This window comes from Plodia interpunctella, chromosome 17 (genome assembly GCF_027563975.2).
Source record: "Plodia interpunctella isolate USDA-ARS_2022_Savannah chromosome 17, ilPloInte3.2, whole genome shotgun sequence".
Lineage (NCBI taxonomy): Eukaryota > Metazoa > Arthropoda > Insecta > Lepidoptera > Pyralidae > Plodia > Plodia interpunctella.
In genome coordinates this window covers 2,261,477-2,283,185 of record NC_071310.1, presented here as the reverse complement: position 1 = coordinate 2,283,185, position 21,709 = coordinate 2,261,477, and the positions used below count along the sequence as shown (strand labels likewise).

Here is a 21,709-nt window from a genome sequence, read left to right as displayed (position 1 = left end):
CAGTAAGGGAGCCATGATTTTGGGGAAAGACACCACATTATGCTATACCTTAAACTATTATTCGTACAGATGTATGCGCGTACCCGGTGGACGTGGGTCCGTGCCGCGAGTCGATCCGCAAGTTCTACTTCGAGCCGGCGGCGGGCGCGTGTCTGGAGTTCACCTTCGGCGGCTGCCACGGCGGCCCCAACCGCTTCTCCTCCCTCGACGAGTGCGAACAAACCTGCGTGCCACAACCAGGTTAGTCTGCTTGCTAACTTGCTGCCAATGCAACCGCCTTGTTCTGTGTACGATGACTAAAGTCTGTAAGATTTTATACTTGAGCTCCGACGCTTAACGGTTGAAGAAAGAAACCAGGCAACCGCTCAGAAGATCCGGTCATATGGAGAATAAGAAATATATTTTTACTTTTGACTTCACGAATGCACATTGCTGTCATTCAGCAGCACCAAATGTCCAGACTTTGTAATACACTCCATATTATTTGTATAGAAAAGAAGACCCTTTGGTTCGTTTCTATATTTTCAGCTACTTGGATGTGTGTTAGAAGACAAGAAAATAATTACATCCATAATAACCACATGTCTCCCTTGCAGAAGACCCGTGCTCGCAGCCACAGGAGCCAGGCAACTGCGTGTACAGCTATCCCATGTGGTACTACGACCGGTCGCGCGACGCCTGCGAACAGTTCGTCTACAGCGGCTGCAACGGCAACGAGAACAAGTATGATAATTTTTTTACCATTTTCAGAATCAAACTAAGACAGAACGGATATCCATGCAAGTATTTAGCCATGAACGGACTCATTTATGGTAATGGTTGGATGTGTATAGCACATTAAACGCATCGTAGAAAGTGACTTATATTTCTCACAGGTTTCTCATTAGGATTAATGGATATACGCTAAATAAGAAACATTCTTTGTCTAAGGTTTCTCGCTTTTATAACTTAAAAAAAACCCTTTCATTCCTAGAATTATTTTATTTTTTATTTTATCTATTCGGAAAACCTGCAATATTTTTTTTCAAATTGATAAACACTTAGATAAATAACTATAAAGCCGATGACAAGTTATAGTAAAAATAACTACTGTGTGTTGTTCAGATTCAACACCCGCGAGGACTGTGAAGGTCGCTGCCAACGACAGCGGGCGACCTCGCCTGCCGCTCCCGTCGCCACACCGCCGCCACAGGTTATACCCACACCAAGTCTAAGAAATCAACTCTCTGATCTTCGCGTGTTACCGGGCGCAACAAGATTGTAGCGCCCAAAGCCCGAGGGCGTAAATAGCGAACATATAAATTTTGAAGATTGATATCTGATTTTATGATCGGCTGCCTGCTTAACGTTAACCCTCTTCGGGAATGCCTATAATTTGCCAAGGCTTTGTGTACCTTAGTCGTCTTATATGACATCCACGGAAGGAAATGGAATTGACCTATTCTAGGATGGAAACACACGCCACAATTCTGAGAAATAACCATACCTAAAAATTAATTACGTCATATACTCGTACAAATTTCATTACATCTCGTACATATTTTAATGTTCTCCACACAGCCTGCGGATGAGAATTGCCGCGTGCCACCGTCTCTGGAGCCCTGCGGCGCCAATATCACAGTGTTCTACTATGACGAGTCCAGCAGAAGCTGCGTGGCCAGCGAGGTCGGTGGTTGCCGTTACCAGGGCACCTACCAATCTGAGGAGGAGTGCGAAAGGAATTGCGGGGTGTTCAAGGGGCTCGGCAGTGGTGAGTAGACCACTTGCGTTGATCTGATCACTGTTTATCAATAATTACCTGTAAAGAATATACTTCTTGTGGTTTGGAAGTTAAGCCTGATTAAAAAGAATTGTAAGAGTCTCCTCTTACATTACGCTTATTTGTGTTACTTGTTAGGTTAAAATACCAAAGGCAAATGCAATCAGTTGATAAGATCTTCTTCTTATTTGCATAAAAGAGTTGTCTTATTTCATCCTTTTATCGTCTGTTCTTCATGTAACTATTTGAGTGAAATACATTCATTTCTACAGACGTGTGCCGCTACCCGCTGGACGTGGGTCCGTGCAAGGCGGCGTTCCCCAAGGTCTACTTCGACCTAACCTCGGGCCGCTGCGAGCAGTTCGCGTACGGCGGCTGCGGCGGAGGACCCAACCGGTTCTCCTCCGTGGACGAGTGCCAGAGGGTCTGCGGGCCAGTCGGACCGGGTATGTACTACTCACATGTATCACATATATTTTCTATTCCTTCAACATCTATTTTTAACATTTCTTCCCTAAAATATCATCATATTTTTATTTTTGTTTATTTAATTTAAATTGAGTACCTATTTATTTTGTATCTACTTACTAAATTCATGACATCATCTATTTAGATGATGTCATCACCTCATTATAACTGGTATTTACTAGTTATAATGAGGTGATGGTCTGCAAACTTTATTCTCTGCTTTCGGTTTTGGGATCTGATGACAATTCATGTATATTACATTCATACGTAGAATAGCTTAACATGAAATATTTTAACTGTCTTACATGACTGATTATATGTCTCCGAAAACGTCTGCAAACCGCTGGCAACTTAGATACAGATACTCTCTATACTTTGCTGCTATCAGCGGCTTTCACTGCATCCGTGTTCGGAGACATATCGTAACGGTTTGGGGTGTGGACGGGAGCAGACCCCGCGTGTCTGGAGGAGGTGGACTCGGGCGCCGCGGACTGTAGGGAGCTGTCCTCCCGGCGCTGGTACTACAGCCCGCAGGACGCAGAGTGCCTGCCCTTCATCTACACCGGCTGCGCGGGCTCCAGCAACAACTTCTACTCTATGGAGCACTGCACTCAGCTCTGCAAGAGAGAGTATATCTTCGGTACGGTTCGGACGACGAGCGCGCGCCTGCTCTACAGCGCTCGGCTTTTCAATGTGTCGGTTCGGTGCTCCATGTTGGTGTATTGCAGTCATGTCATCTTTTCGTTGTTTATAGCGGAAACTTGTTTAGTGTTGAGAGAAGCTGCATTCCGCTTACTGCTGGCAATACTAATTTTCAAATTACTTCACTTCACAAATACGTAACTACATTTGTTTAATATTCTTCATTTTTCTGTTGCTTTCCTTTTCCTCTGTCTAATATTTAAATGGTGCGTGTAGACCAGGCACGCGCAGTCGTCGGACTTCTTTTTTGCTTTCTTTATCTGCTTCTGTCTTGCACTGCTTGCACTACCGCATTATTTGTTTCTCTCGCACTTTTGCACATTTTTCAGATGTTGTCCTCGTTTCTTAAATATGTTTATGTAAAAAGTCTATGACTATTTAGGTAAATATCTGATCCTATACTTATGAATTTAGCTTGTCGAACCCAAGTTTTGACTAAACTAGGTGTAATGTTCCTGAAGATTTCAATGCTATTCCAATTTTTCGAGCAACTTTGACTACTGCTATTTCAAAAGCTATGCAGAAAGACCATGATTAATGACACTGTACTTTCAGATTCAAGCGAGAACGAAGTGACACCAGACTGCTCCGCGTTCACGGAAGAGTGCGGACGGCTGCAGTGCGAGTTTGGAGTCCAGAAGTCTCACACGGCGGACGGCTGCGAGCGGTGCTCGTGTGTCCAGGTGGAGGTCAACTGCGCGCAGCTCGAACAGGACTGTGAGAAACTCAAGTGCATGTACCGGGTCGAGAAGACTGTGGGCGACGACGGGTGCACCAGGTAATGTACCACTGGTAGACTAGTCTAGTGGTATAAAACGATTTTGAGCACACTATCGACAAATAGCTCGCCACACAGGTTTCGTCGTACACTGCTGGTTTTTCATTGCGGTAAATGAAATCACGCATACATACTGGATACAATGTACGTTCATTCGCGTCGACATCGGCATGAACAATATGAGCATAGTGATATCAGTAAAGTCAAAGTTCTATAAATTATGGTAAATGATGTGAAATAATAATACACACATACTCGATACAAATCCTCACAATCCCTCAGATGTAAATGCATCAGCCACCCGTGCCAAGACAAGGAGTGCCCCGTGGGCGAGCGCTGCGTGGCGGCGGCCTACCGCGACCCCATCTCGCAGGAGCTGCGCTACTCCGCTGACTGCAAGATTGGCAAGTATTCCTTTACGTGCAGGGTTTTGAAGATTTCAGCGGTTTAAAAAATATATGTAGATTTACAAAATTTGTCCTCGTCTATATGAATTCTAGTGAGTTATCTACCAAAAATAAACTAGTCACTACTATTTCTACATACGTCACAACAGGCGTATGGATACCGAATATTTGCCGGAAAGAAAAGTGGAAAGCAAATTCAGAAAAAAACATCAAGAGGCGTTGAAAAGGAATGAACTACTGAATAGGCAAATATGCAAGCGGCCCACCTGATGGGAAGTGGTTACCGCAGCCTATGGACGCCTGCAATTATTCTTTTTCTCCGAGATTCCTTATTTATAATGTTGTAATAGTGGACAAGCCGGGTCTGTGCCCGGCGGAGGCCATCCTGTGGACCACGGAGAGCCAGTGCCGGCGCGAGTGTAACGACGACGCGGACTGCCGCGGCGCCGGCAAGTGCTGCGTCAGTGGCTGCAGCCACCTCTGTCTGCAGCCCGACTCCAGCACCAGCCCCTTGCCGCGCACCACCACTTACACACCAGGTATGTCTTTATCGGACAGGATCAGAAAACGAAGTGGAACTTCAGGCCAATCTTCCATGTACACCAACTTCTTTACGGATCAATGTAAAACAAGACATGGTTCAGAACATAGGCAAACCAATTCATTTAAATTGGCCAGGTGTATGTGCACATAACAGCCACGACCTTTCATCATGTGAAATACGACTACTTATAAGAAGAAACAAACTCATATTCATATACAAAAAACATTAATCCGGCTTGTCTTTGGCTATCAAGGCAAATAAGTAGATGTGCCATTAAAAGAAAGAAAAGAATGACATAGTTTCTTACAGTTTGCAAATCGATATTATACCATTTCACCTATTTGGTTCTGTGTCTTCTCACACACCAAACGTTCACATACGATACACCATTTGACAAATATTTTCTATTCGATGAGTACAACGAAAGTCATGTTTTGATGCCTTTAGACATCAAGACATGACTTTCGTAAGTAGTGTCAGCATTAACACATTCGAAAAGAAGAAGTAAGTACAATGATAAATCTCGCGCACAGAGCTGCCTCAGGCGCCGCAGGCCAACCTGGCGACAGAGCCGTCGGTGACGGCGGAGGAGGGCGGCGTGGCCACACTGCGCTGTCTGTTCCACGGCAACCCGCCGCCCACCATCACCTGGCGCCGCGGAGAGATCACGGTAACTCTACACATGTTAACATTTATTCCAAAACAATCTAATAATACGCAATTATAGGTCTACTCGATGAAGAATAAGGACATTTTCACGAAGCATTCCCGATTCTATTGATGTATTGATGTGTAGGTACAGTTTGACCAAGCTTGTGGCAGATAGGTACACTTCTGTAAACATGTCGACGTAGCGATTTGCTGATGGATGTAAACTGAACTAAACTAAAATTAATTGTCTGATACCTACATATACTTGCTTCCCTCATTACACCTTTTTTACACTGCACAAATTTTAAGAGCAGATATGGTTGATGAAATTAAGCTAATATCAAAAGAAATCGATGACAAAAAATAGCAAAAATTGTCTTACTTCAAAAAACTACTTACCTAGAAAATTTTCTCGAAATGTATACTATTCTCAGGTGATTGATATTTGTAACTATACGTTCCGTACCTAGGTACCTACCGCTAAAATACACTAAAATACAGTCAACATTATCAAGTTCCACAAATTTGTCGTATTATGCCAACGAGATACAATGTTATTTCGCAATGAGTATCAATTCCATGGATTCCAATAGATCCATGTGGTGTAACTTGATATCATTGCCTGTACCTAAGTGATAACCTTGTAATTTAAACTAAGTTTAATCAGGCCGGTTTATCACCAAATTACACGTACTCAACGCTATATCTACACACAACATTAGGTTAGTTATCTGCTTATAGGTACCTAAGTATATTCTTTGTTCTAATTTTCGCGACAAATAAAATCTTTATGTTAAAATGATACCACTCAGTGATTCATTTTACGATAGAGGTCAACGATCGCAGACTCTATAAAGAAATATTATTGTTTAATTATATCTCTAACTAACAATATTCTAATGATAAGACTCAAAAAATATTGATAATTTTGTAAACACTAAACATTCTCATACATTTGTTACACTAGTTTAGCACTTAATTGGGTATTACATATGGTTTACTACTTCACTATATAGGTATAATATTTTGACTCGTGGTCCAACGAATTTCCCACTAATCTTAAACTCCATTATAATGTGTAAAAACACGACTAGTTTGTAGCTTCAATAAATATTATTTAATAGCCAAGGTCTGATGTCTGAATATAGATAGACTATACCTATTGACTTTATTATAATGTTTGACGGTCGAATCCAGATCGACGGCACCGTGGGCCGGTACCGGCTGCTCTCGGACGGCGCGCTGGAGATCGTGTCCCTCTACCGCAACGACTCGGGCGTGTACATCTGTGTCGCGCAAAACATCCACGGACAACAGCACCAGGAGATCCGCCTGCAGATCAACGGTAACTGCGTCATACGACGATAACCTTATAGGTCCTAGCACACACGTTTGCCGCGCCGACATAAATGGGTTTACGCCCAATGTCGCTTGGTTTGCGCCCGGCTGTTTGGGAAAAAACAGGGTAAAAACTCGCGTTCACTGTAGACGTACTTTATGTATTGACAACTATATTGTCAATGTAAAGTGTCTATGTCGACAGAGGATGATTTAAAGTTCAAGTTAATGAACGTATGAACGTCATCTTGCCGGGTTGAGCGGTGCGGTATTAGATAAGTAATGTCCTTTACCCTGAAGTTGCTACGTCAAAGACTCCCCACGAAAGAACTAATAGTCGTGCTACCTCATGGCTGAGGATCGTGGCCATAAATGGAATGAAACACGCACGACTTGATAACACTTACATTAGACTATTTATTCTATATTCTGAGTGTCTGAATAAGAATAACAACGTGGTCGATCTGTCATAGATACATTGCACAGAATGCCGCGAAACTTCAGATGGGGATCGTAGTTAATAAGTTATTGCCCGATTAGATTGTATTGCAGTCATTTCTAGTTAACCGATTTTTCCATAAATATTATCAAAAAACTATTTTTTATTCAATAATACGAAATATTAGATATATTTCGCAATCTCCACGTATTTAATAGATCGATAAAAAAAAATCTAAAGCGTGTAAAAGTTGGTTCTTGATTATATTGGAAATGATTGCAATGTAAATTGGTGATTGCTAAAATATACATTGATTGACTTTTAACCGTAGTTAGATACTAAATTCTTCTTCTAGGTAACTTCCTTCGACTTTATCTCGCACAGTTTTTTCTATTAATGACAGAATGTGACTAATAAAATTTTTCTTTAGAATCCCTACTATCAGCACCGAGACACGAGAGATCTAATATGTTTAAAAATATATAGTTTAGATACAATTTCCGAGCCATATTTTCCACTATTATACCAACATGTGTACTAAATATAAATTAATATATTTCATGAAGTGAACGCATGTATTTATAACTATTTATTTGTAAACAATGTTGATACACGTACTGTTTGTCTCAACATGGAAGTTAGGTTGATCATTCTTGCCCTCTAAATAAATACTGTTTTAAATAGGACCATTAGGTCGGTGCTCTTTAAAATGTACTTATGAAACACCAACGTTGGTATCTGTGCAGATTTTAGATAATAGAAGGACTTAGCATTAGCACTAATATGTGTATACATAGTTGTGTAGCTAACGTTTCGCACGGAGTTACAGTCGCCATGACCGGTTCTAATATTTTTAGCTAAATAAATCAAAAATTGCACCGAACTAAACACTAAAATAAACTGTACACTAAAATATTATAGCAATCAGTGCATGCGACCCGCGGAGTTTATCTAGTGTCGCGATGTTTGTCCGTATGTCAGTGTCTAATGCCACGCAAACAAACCGACACTGACCCCTCACCCCGGCTAGATAATAGCTACCTACACTACAATAAAGTCTAAATTAATTAAATTCCCTTTTTGTTGCTTAGTTTTTTCCCCACATTAAAAAACCGAAACATTCATCAAGAAAACTAGGCAAGGGCTGGGTTTCCGGATTTTGTAGTCTTATGGATTGTTAATAATAAACTAATCAGAATTGTGATAATTATGTACTATGAAATTCGCTTGAGATCAATAAATTAACAACACCTCACAATTTATGTAACACACAACTTAAGTGTGAAAGGTAACAACGCCTTAAACAACATACCTTCCTCTCTGGACTGTGTACTGTGTAAGGGCACACAGTACAGAGAGTATTTCCCGTAGAAAAAAACGTTATTGCAATTTTCTGACCCTTACTTGAGGTAACAAATGTACCTATCTTGTTCACAAAAAAACATAAATCAATATAAGCTGATAAAAAAATAAAAACTCATTACACTCAGATCTGTTTTGCAGCCCGTACCGTGCAATCTTTTGCAGTCAACAATCCTTTATCTAATGACCATTAGCATAGTTTAAACTCGATCCAGGCGGAGCGCCCGTCGCTCAGTGCCGCGGCTAAATTCATACGAATACGATACTAATTAACTAGAGTGGGAAGGAAGGAAGTGCTATCAGAATGTATCCTTGTCTCTCGGTGGTGGTACTAGCGCTGGTGGTGGTCACACGTGCCACTGAAGGTTCGCCTCTTGCCTTAACAGTAGTGGTCGCTGGCGCTCCGATGTTCCTGGATGACAACTGGAAATTAAACACCAGTAACATCGGAACGTTGTTCACTTTCATTCATAACAATTTCACTTAGTTCTTTGCATAGTAGATTTTAACAAAGGATTCGTGAATGTCGCCGGTAATATCGGCATTCGCGAGTTCTAGTAGAACATACTAACAAATGGGGGTGGTTAGATCCCGTGGAATTGCCGGCGGGCATATCTGGAGAGGCCGATGCGGAGGTGACTGGATCATTGGGCCGCAGCGTGAGTCTACGCTGTATGGCATACGGCTACCCGCCGCCTACAGTCGTGTGGCACCGCGGGATTTCTGGACCCATGGTGCCCTTCAGCAGCGCGTTGTACGAAGCGAGAGGCAACGTCTTGCTCATAAGGAAGCTCAACGAAGAAACTTTAGGAGAATACACTTGTGAAGCGTATAATGGAATCGGAAAGCCTACTTCGTGGTCGGTGGTTGTAAAGGCATACAGGCCGGAGTCGCGCTGGTACCCCTCGGCGCAGGAGGTGCTGGTGACGCAGCGGACCCCGGACACCACCACCACTACGCCATACGTGCCGGAGATCACGGTACCCGTGTACACCGGTAAGACTGGCGACAGGCTTGTTGATTCGCTCTCGATTCTGATCCTTGTTAAATTAAGATTTTTTTTTTCATTATCCTGAGAATTGGGGAATATTATATTTTTATATAAAAACCGAAATGTGAGCGAAATCTCTCAAGTCATAAACATTTATGCACGTGACTGTACCTACTATTCTTAGAAAACAATATCTTGTTGCATGATGCTTGCGCATGAGTAGATATCAAATTGTTAAAAATAACGGATATTTTTGTTATTGTGTTTGTGTATCAATCATAATGTGAATGGTAATATTTGTCAAGCATGCATTTTTCGTAAGCGGATGTTGGAGGATGTTTTGAGTAAGTAAGAATACTTGAATTGACCAAATATTGAAACTTCAAATGCGAATATTTAAATTTACATAAAACTGTTTAATAATATTATTTACAATACTACAAATACACATGAACCTACTTTAAATAGTTGTCGCGTATTATGTAAGCTTGAGCCTGATACACACGCCGCATGAGAACGTCAATTGTGGCCGCCTGTGGTTGCGATCCTTCTCGAGTAACCCTCAATTGGTATGTCTGTACAGTGCCAGTGAAGACTCATATCCTAGCGGAGACCACTCGGATAGCGCCGGGCGCGGAACTGAACCTGCCGTGCGAGGTGGACGGCTACCCGCTGCCCAACGTCTACTGGACCAAAGACGGCGCCCCGCTCGCGGCCAACCAGCGCACGCAGATCACAGGTGTTACACGAACGAGATTATACCACATTCATTTTGACACAATAAAATAACAAAAGATCAAAGAAGTCGCTCTATTGTTATCTTAAAAATCGAGCAACTTCTTTTAGCAGTAGAAAATTAACCACCTATTTCAGAATCCAAATTCTCTGCGGGATGCTGTAATGTGCTCTCTTCCTCGAAATGATTTTCCACTCATAAAAATGTTCATAATAAGTTGTTGTTTCTCGTTCTTTATTCGTTGTTGATGTTTTCATAATAAGGTAGTACCTACAGTACCACCTATGATAGCGCAGTACCTAACGCAATTGTCCTAAATTTCAAGAGTCCCGCCTGACGATATCCGACCTGACGTCGAGCGACAGCGGAGTGTACGGCTGTCACGCCAGCAACGCGTACAGCTCGCATCAGGACACCGTCAGCATCAGCGTACAAGGTAACCACTACCATCATCCGTCGTCCATCTGACGAGACTAATTCACCTGGGTGGAATACGGGCTTTTTTATTTACCAAAAATATTGATATCATCAATATTTTCTTTTCAGGAATCTACATCCCGGCTAAGTGCACGGACAATCCGTTCTTCGCGAACTGCCACCTCATCGTGCAAAGCAAGTTCTGCCAGCACAAATACTATTCACAGTAAGTACTTGCGTCACTCCTCTCGTGTTGTCTTTTATGCAAGTTGCAAATCTCTTGTTTTATATATTAGCTGCGACCGAAGCTTCGGTGTCGTAGAAATTTGGGAATAAAATTACCTATGTAAGTACTTTATACGCTATTCCAGGTTAAATTCTACCCCATGTAGGTAGGTACCAAATTTCATCGCATATCGTTCAGTATGAAATGATTGCGTTATTTGTAACATCACACACCCACGTCCAATCTTTCGCATATCCAGTATTAATGGGAAGAAAGATATTAGGATTGAATTGAACATATAGTAATGGGATCTATTTCACCAGGTTCTGCTGCAAGTCTTGCATGCAGGCCGGCCAACTGGACCCTCAGGACTTCGAGCTGCAAGCGGACCAGTCCTGGGCTGATAAGAAATAAACCACCCTTCCAGGGGACTTACTATAGCTTTAAGTGTTAGTATTTTTGTTTAAATTCTCTATTTTTCCACAAAGTAAGAGTATTTTAGTATTTATAACAAGTATAAACCTTTTCGGTCAAATCCTCGATGGACTTTAACCAGTTCGTTGTATCAAGTGCCATAGAGTGAACGTTCATCACAAGTTTCTATTCCTCTTCAAGAATTCCATTTAATTTTGTGAATGATTGTGTGATTGTAGTGAGTGAACTTAGCCAGGCCGCACACCAGGCATATAATTGTTTCTCGATAATTGAAGCGCCACATTTGAAACGCACATTTAATGCCCCCGTGGTGAACACGCACACCGAGGAAACATTTCTAGCGGGCGCACTTTGTGGCGAGATATTTTCCGTGCTACTAGAATTCAAGATCGAACACGATTGTTTTTCGTGTCGCGTTGGTTTGCAAAAATGAAAGACAACATTGAATTTTACGTTGAGTTTCTTACAGAGGTTGCAAAAACCCTATACTTAAATCATACATTCAATGATTATAGTAACAGACGGATCACAGAAGTTATTTGGACTAAGATTGGAGAAAAATTCAATTGAAATTCCCGTAAATTCTGCAATCTTGATTAAACGGATGAACCCAATAACGTCTTTTTTTCTCATTAATCGCCACATCAAGAAATCGTCGTCATCAGACGATGATGTCGACATTCTCAAATCGGTGACACGCTACAACCGTGCTTCCGATGTGCGCATATACATTTGTAGTAAGCTGATGCATCGCAATGATTGTGGCGACGTAAATGTTCGATGCATGCAGCATGTGACGCTGGTGTGCGGCCTGCTTTTACTATTATATAAAATTAAGTTTGCGCGACGTTTTCATTGTACACTCTGTGTTAAGATACCAATAGACGCTATTTACTGTAGATAGAATACTTAAATAGGTACTTTATGTAAATACATTAAAGTCACAAATAGCACCATCTGTGATGGGCGGAAGACGCAATGCGAGAGCAATCGAATAAATAAATTATTTATACCACGAAATCTGAATGTTAGTATTGGTAGAGATAAGCTAGAAACAGTGTTATATATAGTCATAATAATATGTTAAGGATTTTTATATTGTGACCATGTAAATAGACCAGCAATAAAAAGCCTTACTAGTGAACGTTCTTTTATTTATACATTGTTAAACCACGACTTACATAACACACTTTTATTTCATTTGATACAAATTATAATACACATGTATCTAATAAGTATCCTATAAATTCAGTTCGAGATGTTTTAATCAAATCATAGGCTGCCTCTGATGATGGTACTCTTAATTTCTTCTTGAACGTTATGTATGTATGATGTTCTTATTCATCGTTCCATGTTCAATTTGGCAAGCAAAAAATTTGGAATATTCTCGAAAACAAACAAATCTCCATCACATAACCAGCCCATGGATCTTTTAGGTAATTTTCGGAACTACCTACAATTTGCCTACGGCCTCGATCTCCCCTTTATGTACTAAGCTCGATTTATTTTAGCCCCTAGCAACCAAATGTCTCCAATGATGAAATATTTGGACCAAGAATGTTTAGAAGAAAAATACATACATTCAGCAGTTCCACATACACTAGAATTAAATTTCAGATGAGCAATAATTACAAAGGTTAATTTTCTGTCACGCTGAGCTCCCATCTTTATATATTCTTTAGTCATGATCTAAATAGATTTTTCAAAAGTTTCAGTCGAAATAGTTTCGCTTTCGAAGCTCTCGTTAGATCATTTGACCATCGATTTAATTTTAAAAAATGATTTAGAAATTATGGTAAAGGTCATATCGAGCAGATGCAAGGCCAGCATGCTTAGAAAACCAAATTTGCCAAATAGTACTATTTACTGTTGGCTTCTTTGGAAGCCACCTAAGTGAAGAAATTAATATTAATCATTAAGGCCGGTGCACATTTATAACATAACAGCGCGCTTTTTTTAATTTTTATTTGTAACGCAGCTAGCTATAATTACATGCAAAAAAAAGAAAACACATGCGCAGGCGTTCCAATGTCTGTATGCTCCGGCCTTAAATCAATTATGTATGTACAACTCACGATGCACAGATACACTTGGTTGCGTACTAGCATTTATCTATGAGTAGGAGTATAATACACATTGTGCATTCGACTGAGCGTTAACTATTTGCATCATCCATTGAATATTAGCCTAAGAGCAATAATAATTACATAGTATAGTGTGCTCATAACATTATATTATCTCTACAATTTAAATGAGTTATCCTATCAATTGAACACAATTTACAGGACGATAAAATAAATAAAAAAGGACATTGCGATAACATAAATTTTTATTTACATTCCGAAATTCACAGTCAAATATAACAACACGTGGTGAGTCCGGCAGGAGCGGCTCATGCAACTATTACAGCTGGCGGCCGCTTATTGTCAGTCCATCCGCGAGTGCAACCAAAACATTGTTAACCGTGTCGGCTAGGCCTAAGTATACATAATTTTAACATCAAGCGTGTATTTAATATTATAATAATTTACTAGATCGGCGCGGCGTCGACGACGCTCGCCAACTCTTTCAGAGTTATCGTTATAATATATTCTTAATACCGAAACAATTAAAACACAATAGTTTTATGTACATCAAATTATATTGTAATATACACAACAATCGCCTGGGTCGTCGCCGGCGCTGCTCGATGTATCGATTACGCGAGTAGTCGACGGCTCGAGTCGCGGCCCTCTACTATAATACAATGACGTCGGCCCGTACATCTATCACCGTCTTAAATAGCTTACCGGGCGCCACGCGGGCCCATTTTAGTATCACAATAAGTGTTAAACTAAATAAAGGTCCCACTAAGTCTTAAGTAAAACCTACAAAAAAAACTATAAAAAGAAAGGTTCTATTACAAATAAAAGGATTACGAAAAGCGAGTAGCAAAACGCGGTGTAGGCGGGGCTTCGTGTTCAGACCGGACGGAGGCGCGGGGAGATCAGTCCAGCACCTGCGACACCAGCTTCTCCATGTCGTGGTCGAGGTCGGCGGCCGCGGGCGAAGGCGCGGGCGCGGCCGGCAGCTGGAACGGCTCGTCCAGCTCCTCCAGCCCCGCCGGCACCGGCAGCTTGCCCAGCTCCTCCTGCAGCTTCACGTAGTGCCGCTGAGGGGAAGCAAGTCTCGTCAGATTATACTACAAACGTTCCTACCCCTCCACACAATTGCTCACAGTAAATTAAGGTATTTTAATTTTATATAGGTAATAAAAAATAAAAGGATTAATTAAAATGTTTAATAAAAATAATCCTTTTTTTTCATATAAATTATTAATAAAAACATGCCAAAAATATTGCACCAAAAACTAAAATATTACACTCAATGTTAAATTGTATGTGAAAACAACCTTTACCTTGAGGGACATGACTTTAAGTGACAATATCGGACAGTAAGCCGGACCTCACATTCAACAAGCGCCATCTAGTAGGGAAAAACATCTAAAAACCCGTTTACCTTGAGCGCCATGAGGTTGAGCTGGATGGTGCGCTGCGTGCGCTCGTCGCCGCTCTGCGTCTCCAGCTCCGTGATCCAGTTGGCCACCGTCTGCATTATCTCGTTCCGCTTGATCCAGAAATGCGTTTGGATCACCTGCAACAATACCAAGTATTCAATATATGCAACTAAATAGACCCATATAACCTTGGCAGCTGATAGCATTCGGAAAGAGAGTAGACGCCAGGGAGGCGACATGTTATAATTTAACTTAAATATTTAATTAAACTTTAAAATAACCTTTATAGTTTATTGCTTACGCCGTTTGGAATGCCAAATACAACTGCGAACATGCAAACACATAAATAAATGAAATAATGCAAAACATATTTTCTCGTGGAACCTGAACCTTATTTTTTATGTAACTCAATTGGTGTAATAAAGATGACTGGCTACCAGCCAACTGGTCGTCATTTTTATTTACTATTACCTCCATCAAAGAGTAAAAAAAAAAAAAAAGTAAAAAAATTATTTATTCTCTTCAACAATCGTACACGGGAAATACAGAAAAGTAACAGTTATAAATAAACATACTTAAATACGATTGTAGAAGACTGGAGACTGATGAAGGCGGGGCCTGTGTTACAGTTCTCCAGTGCTCCCTTCGTATTTCTAATTTACTATAATATCAGTACATTGTATAGTTTCATATTATTTTAACAGTAACAATGTGAAGAAAGTAGACTCTTTAATAACATGAGGCACTCAATTTATTCAATATTAATATGTGCATATCGTTAGCAGGATGGAGATAAATTATGTACTATAACCATATAAATAAAATAAATAATAATAGGTATATGGTTAATGTTAGTGAGAGAAGTTTATTGAAGGGTGACCAAGAGATTTTCAGTTTCTTCATAGTTTAGGTTGAGTAAGTATTTAAAGATTAGTTGTTTGCAGGAGAATTTCGAAAGAGATAAAATGTGCAGAGAAGCTTGGAGTTTATTATATAGGAATGGACCTGAGAAACAGAAAAAGCGGTGGGTAAATCGTGTATTGAAAACAGAGGAGGTGGCTACAATACGGTTTCGCCGAGGTAAATTGGGGTTAAAAGGAGTAATTGTGTGCTGTTGTAGGATGGTGTATAATATGTATAACTGACGAACAGAAAGAACTTGACAATATTGATATAACTCATTTGTCGGGAATAAAAATGGTTTAAACGTGCAGACTTTTAGTAGGGCTCTTTGCGCTCGTTCTACTTTAATCAAGACTGTTTTGCAAGCTCCACCCCAAATAGTGAGACAGTAAGTTAGTAAAGATTGCCCGAGTGCAAAATATACCATTTTTACTACATGGGGATCAGCAACATGCCTTAAACGTTTGAAAACAAACATAAGCCTGCGGATTCTTCCTGAAGTGACATTTATGTGCTCTTTAAAATTTAAATTCTTGTCTATAATTATTCCTAAATACATTACTTTGTCAGAGGGGGTCAAGGAGGGACAGGAGCAGGTAGAGGGAGTAGAACTAGGGTGGGTATGTGCGATCAAGCGCTGCCTGGATAAAATTTGATTTTGGTAAATAAGGTTGTAAATTGAAAAGTTGACCAACTTAGTTTTTGCGATGTTAAGAGAAAGGAGGTTGAGACGAAGCCAATTGGAGACAATTTCAAAACCGCTATGCGCTAGCAGATAAGTACTCTCCCAAGTTTTGGCCGAGAACAAGAGAGCGGTGTCATCGGCATAGGAGATGATCTTGCAGTGGGGGATGGATAATGAGAAAAGATCATTCAGATATACCAAAAAGAGAGTAGGTCCCAGTATACTACCCTGGGGAACACCATAAAGAATTGGCAAATCTGAACTTACTTGACCATCCACGACAACCGACTGTACTCGACCAGTAAAATAGCTCTGGAACAGTCTCAACTGGATATCTCTGATACCAATCGATTCCAGCTTTTTTAGAAGAATGTCAGTCGAAACCGTGTCAAAGGCCTTGGCCAAATCGAGAAATATGCCTAAGCATTTGTGGCCTTCATCAAGTTTACGAACAACATAGTCTGTGAGCTCGTGAACAGCACTGCTGGTAGATTTTCTGCTTCGAAAGCCATGTTGGTTCGGGAACAGTATTGATTGTGACTCCAGGAAAGACATGAGACGGTTGTTAATAAGACGTTCTAGGATTTTTGATAGGGCTGTGAGAATCGATATAGGTCGATAATTATCGGGTTGGTTGCGATCACCCTTTTTATGTATGGGGTGAACCAGGGCTCTTTTGAATGCAAGCAAATCGGAAATGTTCCAGTGGACATCGAAAGATTACAGATGTGGGTGATTAAAGGGAGGAAAACTATCTTGTGTCTTTTAATAAGGGACATAGGTATTCTGTCCCAGCCCACAGCACAGTTTTCTCTTAGGGAGTCTACGATGGAGCCGACTTCATAGCATGTGGCTTCTAACAGGACAAATGATGAGCATTTAGAAGCAGTTGGAGAACCAGCAGCCGACGAGTTAACTGGAGGTAAGGTGGTATTAGGCTGGCTGTTCTTTATAATATCTTCTGCGAGATGTTTGCCAGCATTAACAAAAAAGGAGTTGACATGAGCCAGTGAGCTGTCGGGTGAAGGCATAACAGATAATAATTCCGAGGCCGAGGAAGAGGATTTGGAAGAGTTAGTGACATCTTTAATGGCAGTCCAAAGGGCTTTGGAGTTAGAACCTGCCTTCTTCAACAATTCTTTTTCGTAACACCGTTTCACAGATTTAAGGACTTTAGAGCAAAAATTACGGTATCTGGCGTATGTCGTGCGGTATACCTCGTGAGTCGGATTACTTCTCGTTTTTTTATAGAGACGGTCCCTATTGCGGATACATCTAAGTAACCCTGGTGTGATCCACGGCTTGATAATTCTACGGCGACGGGGGAGGGTATCGCTAGAAGTGTGTTGGGAAATTAAAGACTGGACAGTGGAAATAAGTAAGTTAGTAGCCAGTTCAGGATTGGTAGATTTGAGTATTGGAGAAAAATCTGTGTGTTCAATAGCACTATTTAGACCCTTGTAGTCGACAAGTTTAGAGGGAGGACGTGGAGTAGAAGATTTGCTATTAGATAAAGACAGTAAGACGGCTTGGTGGTCAGTGATGGTAGATTCAACTACAAAGCAGTAGGCGGGCAGGGAAGATTTGAGTATGGCATGATCTAGGCAATTCGAACCTCTAGTGGGATAGGAATGAGCCGGAAGCAAACCGTGGTGAGCCAACATGTTCAAATAAGTTTCACTGTCGTCGTCTTGGGAATTTAAAGAAATATTAATGTTTATATCTCCGATGATAATGATATTTTTAAATAACTTCAACGATGTGAGAGAAGCATGTAAGGATTGGATAAAGTTATCAGAATTTGTAAATGCACACGGTCGGTATATACCTAAGATAGCAGTTTCTGTGTTCTGTTTAATTAGAATGCTGCTGGCTTCGGAGATAGGTGGTTCACTTGTTGCAATTCCAGTGAGTTGTTTGTTATAATAGACAAGTACGCCGTCATTTTGATTGGCGGGAGATGTGGAGACAAAATGTGAATATCCATCAAGCATGGGTATGTTAGGATTACTATCCAGCCAGCATTCTGTTAAAATAATAATGTCAGGTTTGACTTTAATTTCCTCTAGTAACACAAGAAAATCGGGGAAATTGGCAAAGAGTTAACAGTGATTATGACATTATATTATTTATAAACTATTACCAAGGAGGCAGCGGTGAATATAATGACGTATTTCATCCGGGGCTTAAACGTGTAACTGACGGCAATGTTAGGACACATTACCTCCTTGAAGCAGGGCTCGGGGCTCCGCAGATGGTCGAGCATGGCCCAGCGCACGCAAGCCTGGTATATGTTGGAGTTGTACTCCAGCGAGGCGCTGCTGCCCACGCGCGTGCCGCGGCTGCGCTCGTAGCCCGGCTCGTTGAAGTACGGCTCCGGCACCAGGATCAGCGACTGGATCGACACTAACACCTGCCGAACGTCAACTATAACTAAGTCTTTTATTTTATATCATTTTATATAACTTTACAATCAATACTAATATTATGTAAACGTGTGTTTTTATTTGTTAGTTTATCTTTCTTTCACGTTAAAACGAACCATTGGATTGAGCTGATTTTTGGTGTGTATATAGTTGGGAGAGCTAGAGATTAGTTACATTTTACCAATAGGGAAACTACTAGTATATTATCTATCTCCCTCTTATTTATCTAAGGCCCTTTTTGGTATAAGCCTGACGTAAATAACATGGATGCAAACAAACATCAAACTATAAAAATCTTCCGTATTTGATTGACAGACAACGTACAGCCGAAATTGCTGAGCGCAGAAAGTCGAAACTGAGTATGTAGCTTCTTTCGGGAGTCGGGAGCTAAGAGTCGTTAAATTTTAAAACCTATGAAGGAATGATTCACTTCTATCACTTCTTCCCTTTCGTCATTCTAGTCAAATACGGATGACGAAAGAAGAAATGATAAAAAATGCGGACAATATACGACTTACATAAATATTAGTTTTAATGATCAAAATGTGAAATAAAATTGATTTAAGAAATAAAACACTTCAACGACAATAACAAACCTGCAGAAAGCTAGAAGTGTGCGCGTTCCACTTCTCCTCGGGGCGGCCGTGCCAGGTGTTGAGCACGGAGAGGCACACCTTGCCGTCGTTGTACAGGTTGGGGTTGAAGCGCACCGAGTGGCGGCCCGTGGTCTCCAGGTTGATGAGCATGGGCACCGCGGGGTACTCCGCGGGGAAGTACACGTCCAGGATGAAGCACCCGTTCGCGTACGGCGTGTCCGATGGACCCGTTATTAATACCTGTCGATTATTCTTATTTAATAATTTTAAAGATGTCATTATGATTTTGAAAAATTACATTTTAATAGCCTCTTTTATGTGTCTCACTGCTGGGCAAAGGTCTCCGCTTTGGTCTTCCATAGGATTCAGTATTGAGCCATTTTGTCTAAAGTTATGTTACAATGAAATTAGTAGGATTGATCCGTTTTGTTTTACAACTAATGTTCATGACGCGTGGTCCCAGCCTATGGACGCTTGCAACACAAAGGTTACACGCGCATTGCCAGCCCTTAAATCTCTTTTCACGGCCTATTTGAGGAACTGTTGTAGTCTTAACGCGAACAGCCTCGTGCAGCAGCACGCTGTCCCCACAATCGATGAGTCAGACCTTCATGACGTCGAGGCGGTCGGTGTCGGTGCGCACGAACACACTGGAGGAGTAGGAGAGCGGCAGACTGGTGGCCAGCGTGGCGGCCTCCTGCGCCAGGCGCTTCATGCGCGCGGGGTGCGCGCGCTCGCCCGCCGCGCGCACGGCGCCCTCGAAGTGGTACGGCACCGTGAACTTGAACCCGCTCTCCGGACACTCCGCCAACATTTCGAACGTTTCTAAACATTATCATATTTGTGATTCATGTCGCGATGTATTTAGGAGACTCGAATAAATAATATATGACGCCAGTGTTGGCTAATAACGCGCTCGATATGAAAGATCTTATAGAAAATCTATTTGATTACTATATAATCGTTATAACACAGTCGATATTATGGTCATACAAACTTAAATTTTCACATACATATAATGTACACACATACATGGAGAAAGAAATTGACTACTTTTTCTTCCGGATAAAGTACTAATAATTGAAGTTTCGATACAATACGACAATCGTTCATGTCGATTTTTTTCCCATGTAATTTAAGACATGTCGAAGTCATCGGTTCACATCTAATCAGATGACAATAACTTCACAATAATTTATAAAGGTAAACTATTAGACAACGCTTAGCATTAAAGTTAAATAAATCTGAACAAAACTTGTACTAACCGAACTGCATGGTGCGCATGAGGTCGATGTACCGCGCCTCCCTCCCTGCGCCCCCCAGAGACCGCGTCGGCCCCCCGCCCGCCTCCGCCTCTCCCCCCGCGCTCCACATTAGTGCCGACGTCGCCTAGAGAGAAATCACACAACATATAATATACAACGTTATAATATTACGTTGCCTAATATATACAACGTTATTAATTAGTATTATATATAACGTTAACTTACAAACGTTACTTGACGACCCTGCCCACCTCAATTTATATATTACTAAAATTTCTACGACAAATGTTAAAATGCCTACTGATCTCTACACTACCACAAAGCATACATAACGATGAATATTGTGATTTCATTACCAAATTGCATACGAACGTAGTCTATAAAAACTTAAAATAATACAAGTCCACTGAACACAAAATCTTACCTGTATATCCGCTATTAACGACGCCAACCCTTCGTCTTCTTCTGATAATTCTGAATTGCTTGAAGTACTAAATCTTTGGCTATATGTCATTTTACCGAATATATTCTTTTTACTCATCCTGAAACAAATGACAATTTGCTATTACGAATTTCGTCATGGTATAAAGGCTACAAGCAAAAATATCGCGATAAAGCAAATGTATAATTTACTACAAAGGAAAATTACAACTATGTAAATGATTTCAGTCATACATAAGACGGTATTGTATATCAGGTAAATGATTTCTTTCATCTCGACGTATTCCTAGTTTCTCAGCGATCAGCATCGGAGTCCATGATCCGATTCCCTACTTTTTGTGTAGAGTGGATAACTCCATTTTACACTTTTAGTGTTCGATCATATTTTGCTGTCAGATCATTGGCACATACGCAGGAGAGCAAGTGCAGACAACACTTGCCAAATGGTTGACTGCTAGGCTACAAATACTTGCCTACAGAAAGCGAGTGATGTATAATATGAATGGCAATAAACATTTAGAATTTGAATTTTGGAACTGAAAGTAATGACATAATAAGGTCCGAAAAGGAAACCGTTGCAAATGAAAAAGGAAAAATAAGTAGTAAAAGTTTTCGCTGGAGGACACGCTTGACATGTTAACTGT

The 21,709-nt window shown here is 40.8% G+C and overlaps 2 protein-coding genes across 8 annotated transcripts in view; one reads left to right on the top strand and one right to left on the bottom strand.

Annotated features, from left to right (window-relative positions):
• The window catches only part of Ppn (Papilin), an 82,733-nt gene extending 69,451 nt beyond the window's left edge, over positions 1-13,282 (top strand). For 3 of the 6 annotated variants that reach the window (XM_053757501.2, XM_053757502.2, XM_053757500.2), the window contains 16 exons: positions 70-240; positions 597-723; positions 1,105-1,192; positions 1,561-1,750; positions 2,032-2,205; positions 2,679-2,867; positions 3,485-3,707; positions 3,990-4,111; positions 4,465-4,653; positions 5,192-5,328; positions 6,507-6,654; positions 9,037-9,444; positions 10,023-10,178; positions 10,501-10,611; positions 10,722-10,818; positions 11,142-13,282. In XM_053757501.2, coding sequence (XP_053613476.1) covers positions 70-240; positions 597-723; positions 1,105-1,192; positions 1,561-1,750; positions 2,032-2,205; positions 2,679-2,867; positions 3,485-3,707; positions 3,990-4,111; positions 4,465-4,653; positions 5,192-5,328; positions 6,507-6,654; positions 9,037-9,444; positions 10,023-10,178; positions 10,501-10,611; positions 10,722-10,818; positions 11,142-11,232 — 2,621 coding nt within the window. In that variant the 3' untranslated portion in view covers positions 11,233-13,282. The remainder of the gene's footprint in view (positions 1-69; positions 241-596; positions 724-1,104; positions 1,193-1,560; positions 1,751-2,031; positions 2,206-2,678; positions 2,868-3,484; positions 3,708-3,989; positions 4,112-4,464; positions 4,654-5,191; positions 5,329-6,506; positions 6,655-9,036; positions 9,445-10,022; positions 10,179-10,500; positions 10,612-10,721; positions 10,819-11,141) is intronic. The other 3 variants (XM_053757504.2, XM_053757503.2, XM_053757505.2) reach the window with 3 other exon arrangements.
• The window catches only part of Bruce (BIR repeat containing ubiquitin-conjugating enzyme), a 49,895-nt gene continuing 40,576 nt past the window's right edge, over positions 12,391-21,709 (bottom strand). For both annotated transcript variants that reach the window (XM_053757498.2, XM_053757499.2), the window contains 7 exons: positions 21,049-21,166; positions 20,625-20,748; positions 19,967-20,184; positions 19,360-19,599; positions 18,562-18,750; positions 14,752-14,886; positions 12,391-14,404 (listed from right to left, as the gene is read on the bottom strand). In XM_053757498.2, coding sequence (XP_053613473.1) covers positions 14,240-14,404; positions 14,752-14,886; positions 18,562-18,750; positions 19,360-19,599; positions 19,967-20,184; positions 20,625-20,748; positions 21,049-21,166 — 1,189 coding nt within the window. In that variant the 3' untranslated portion in view covers positions 12,391-14,239. The remainder of the gene's footprint in view (positions 14,405-14,751; positions 14,887-18,561; positions 18,751-19,359; positions 19,600-19,966; positions 20,185-20,624; positions 20,749-21,048; positions 21,167-21,709) is intronic.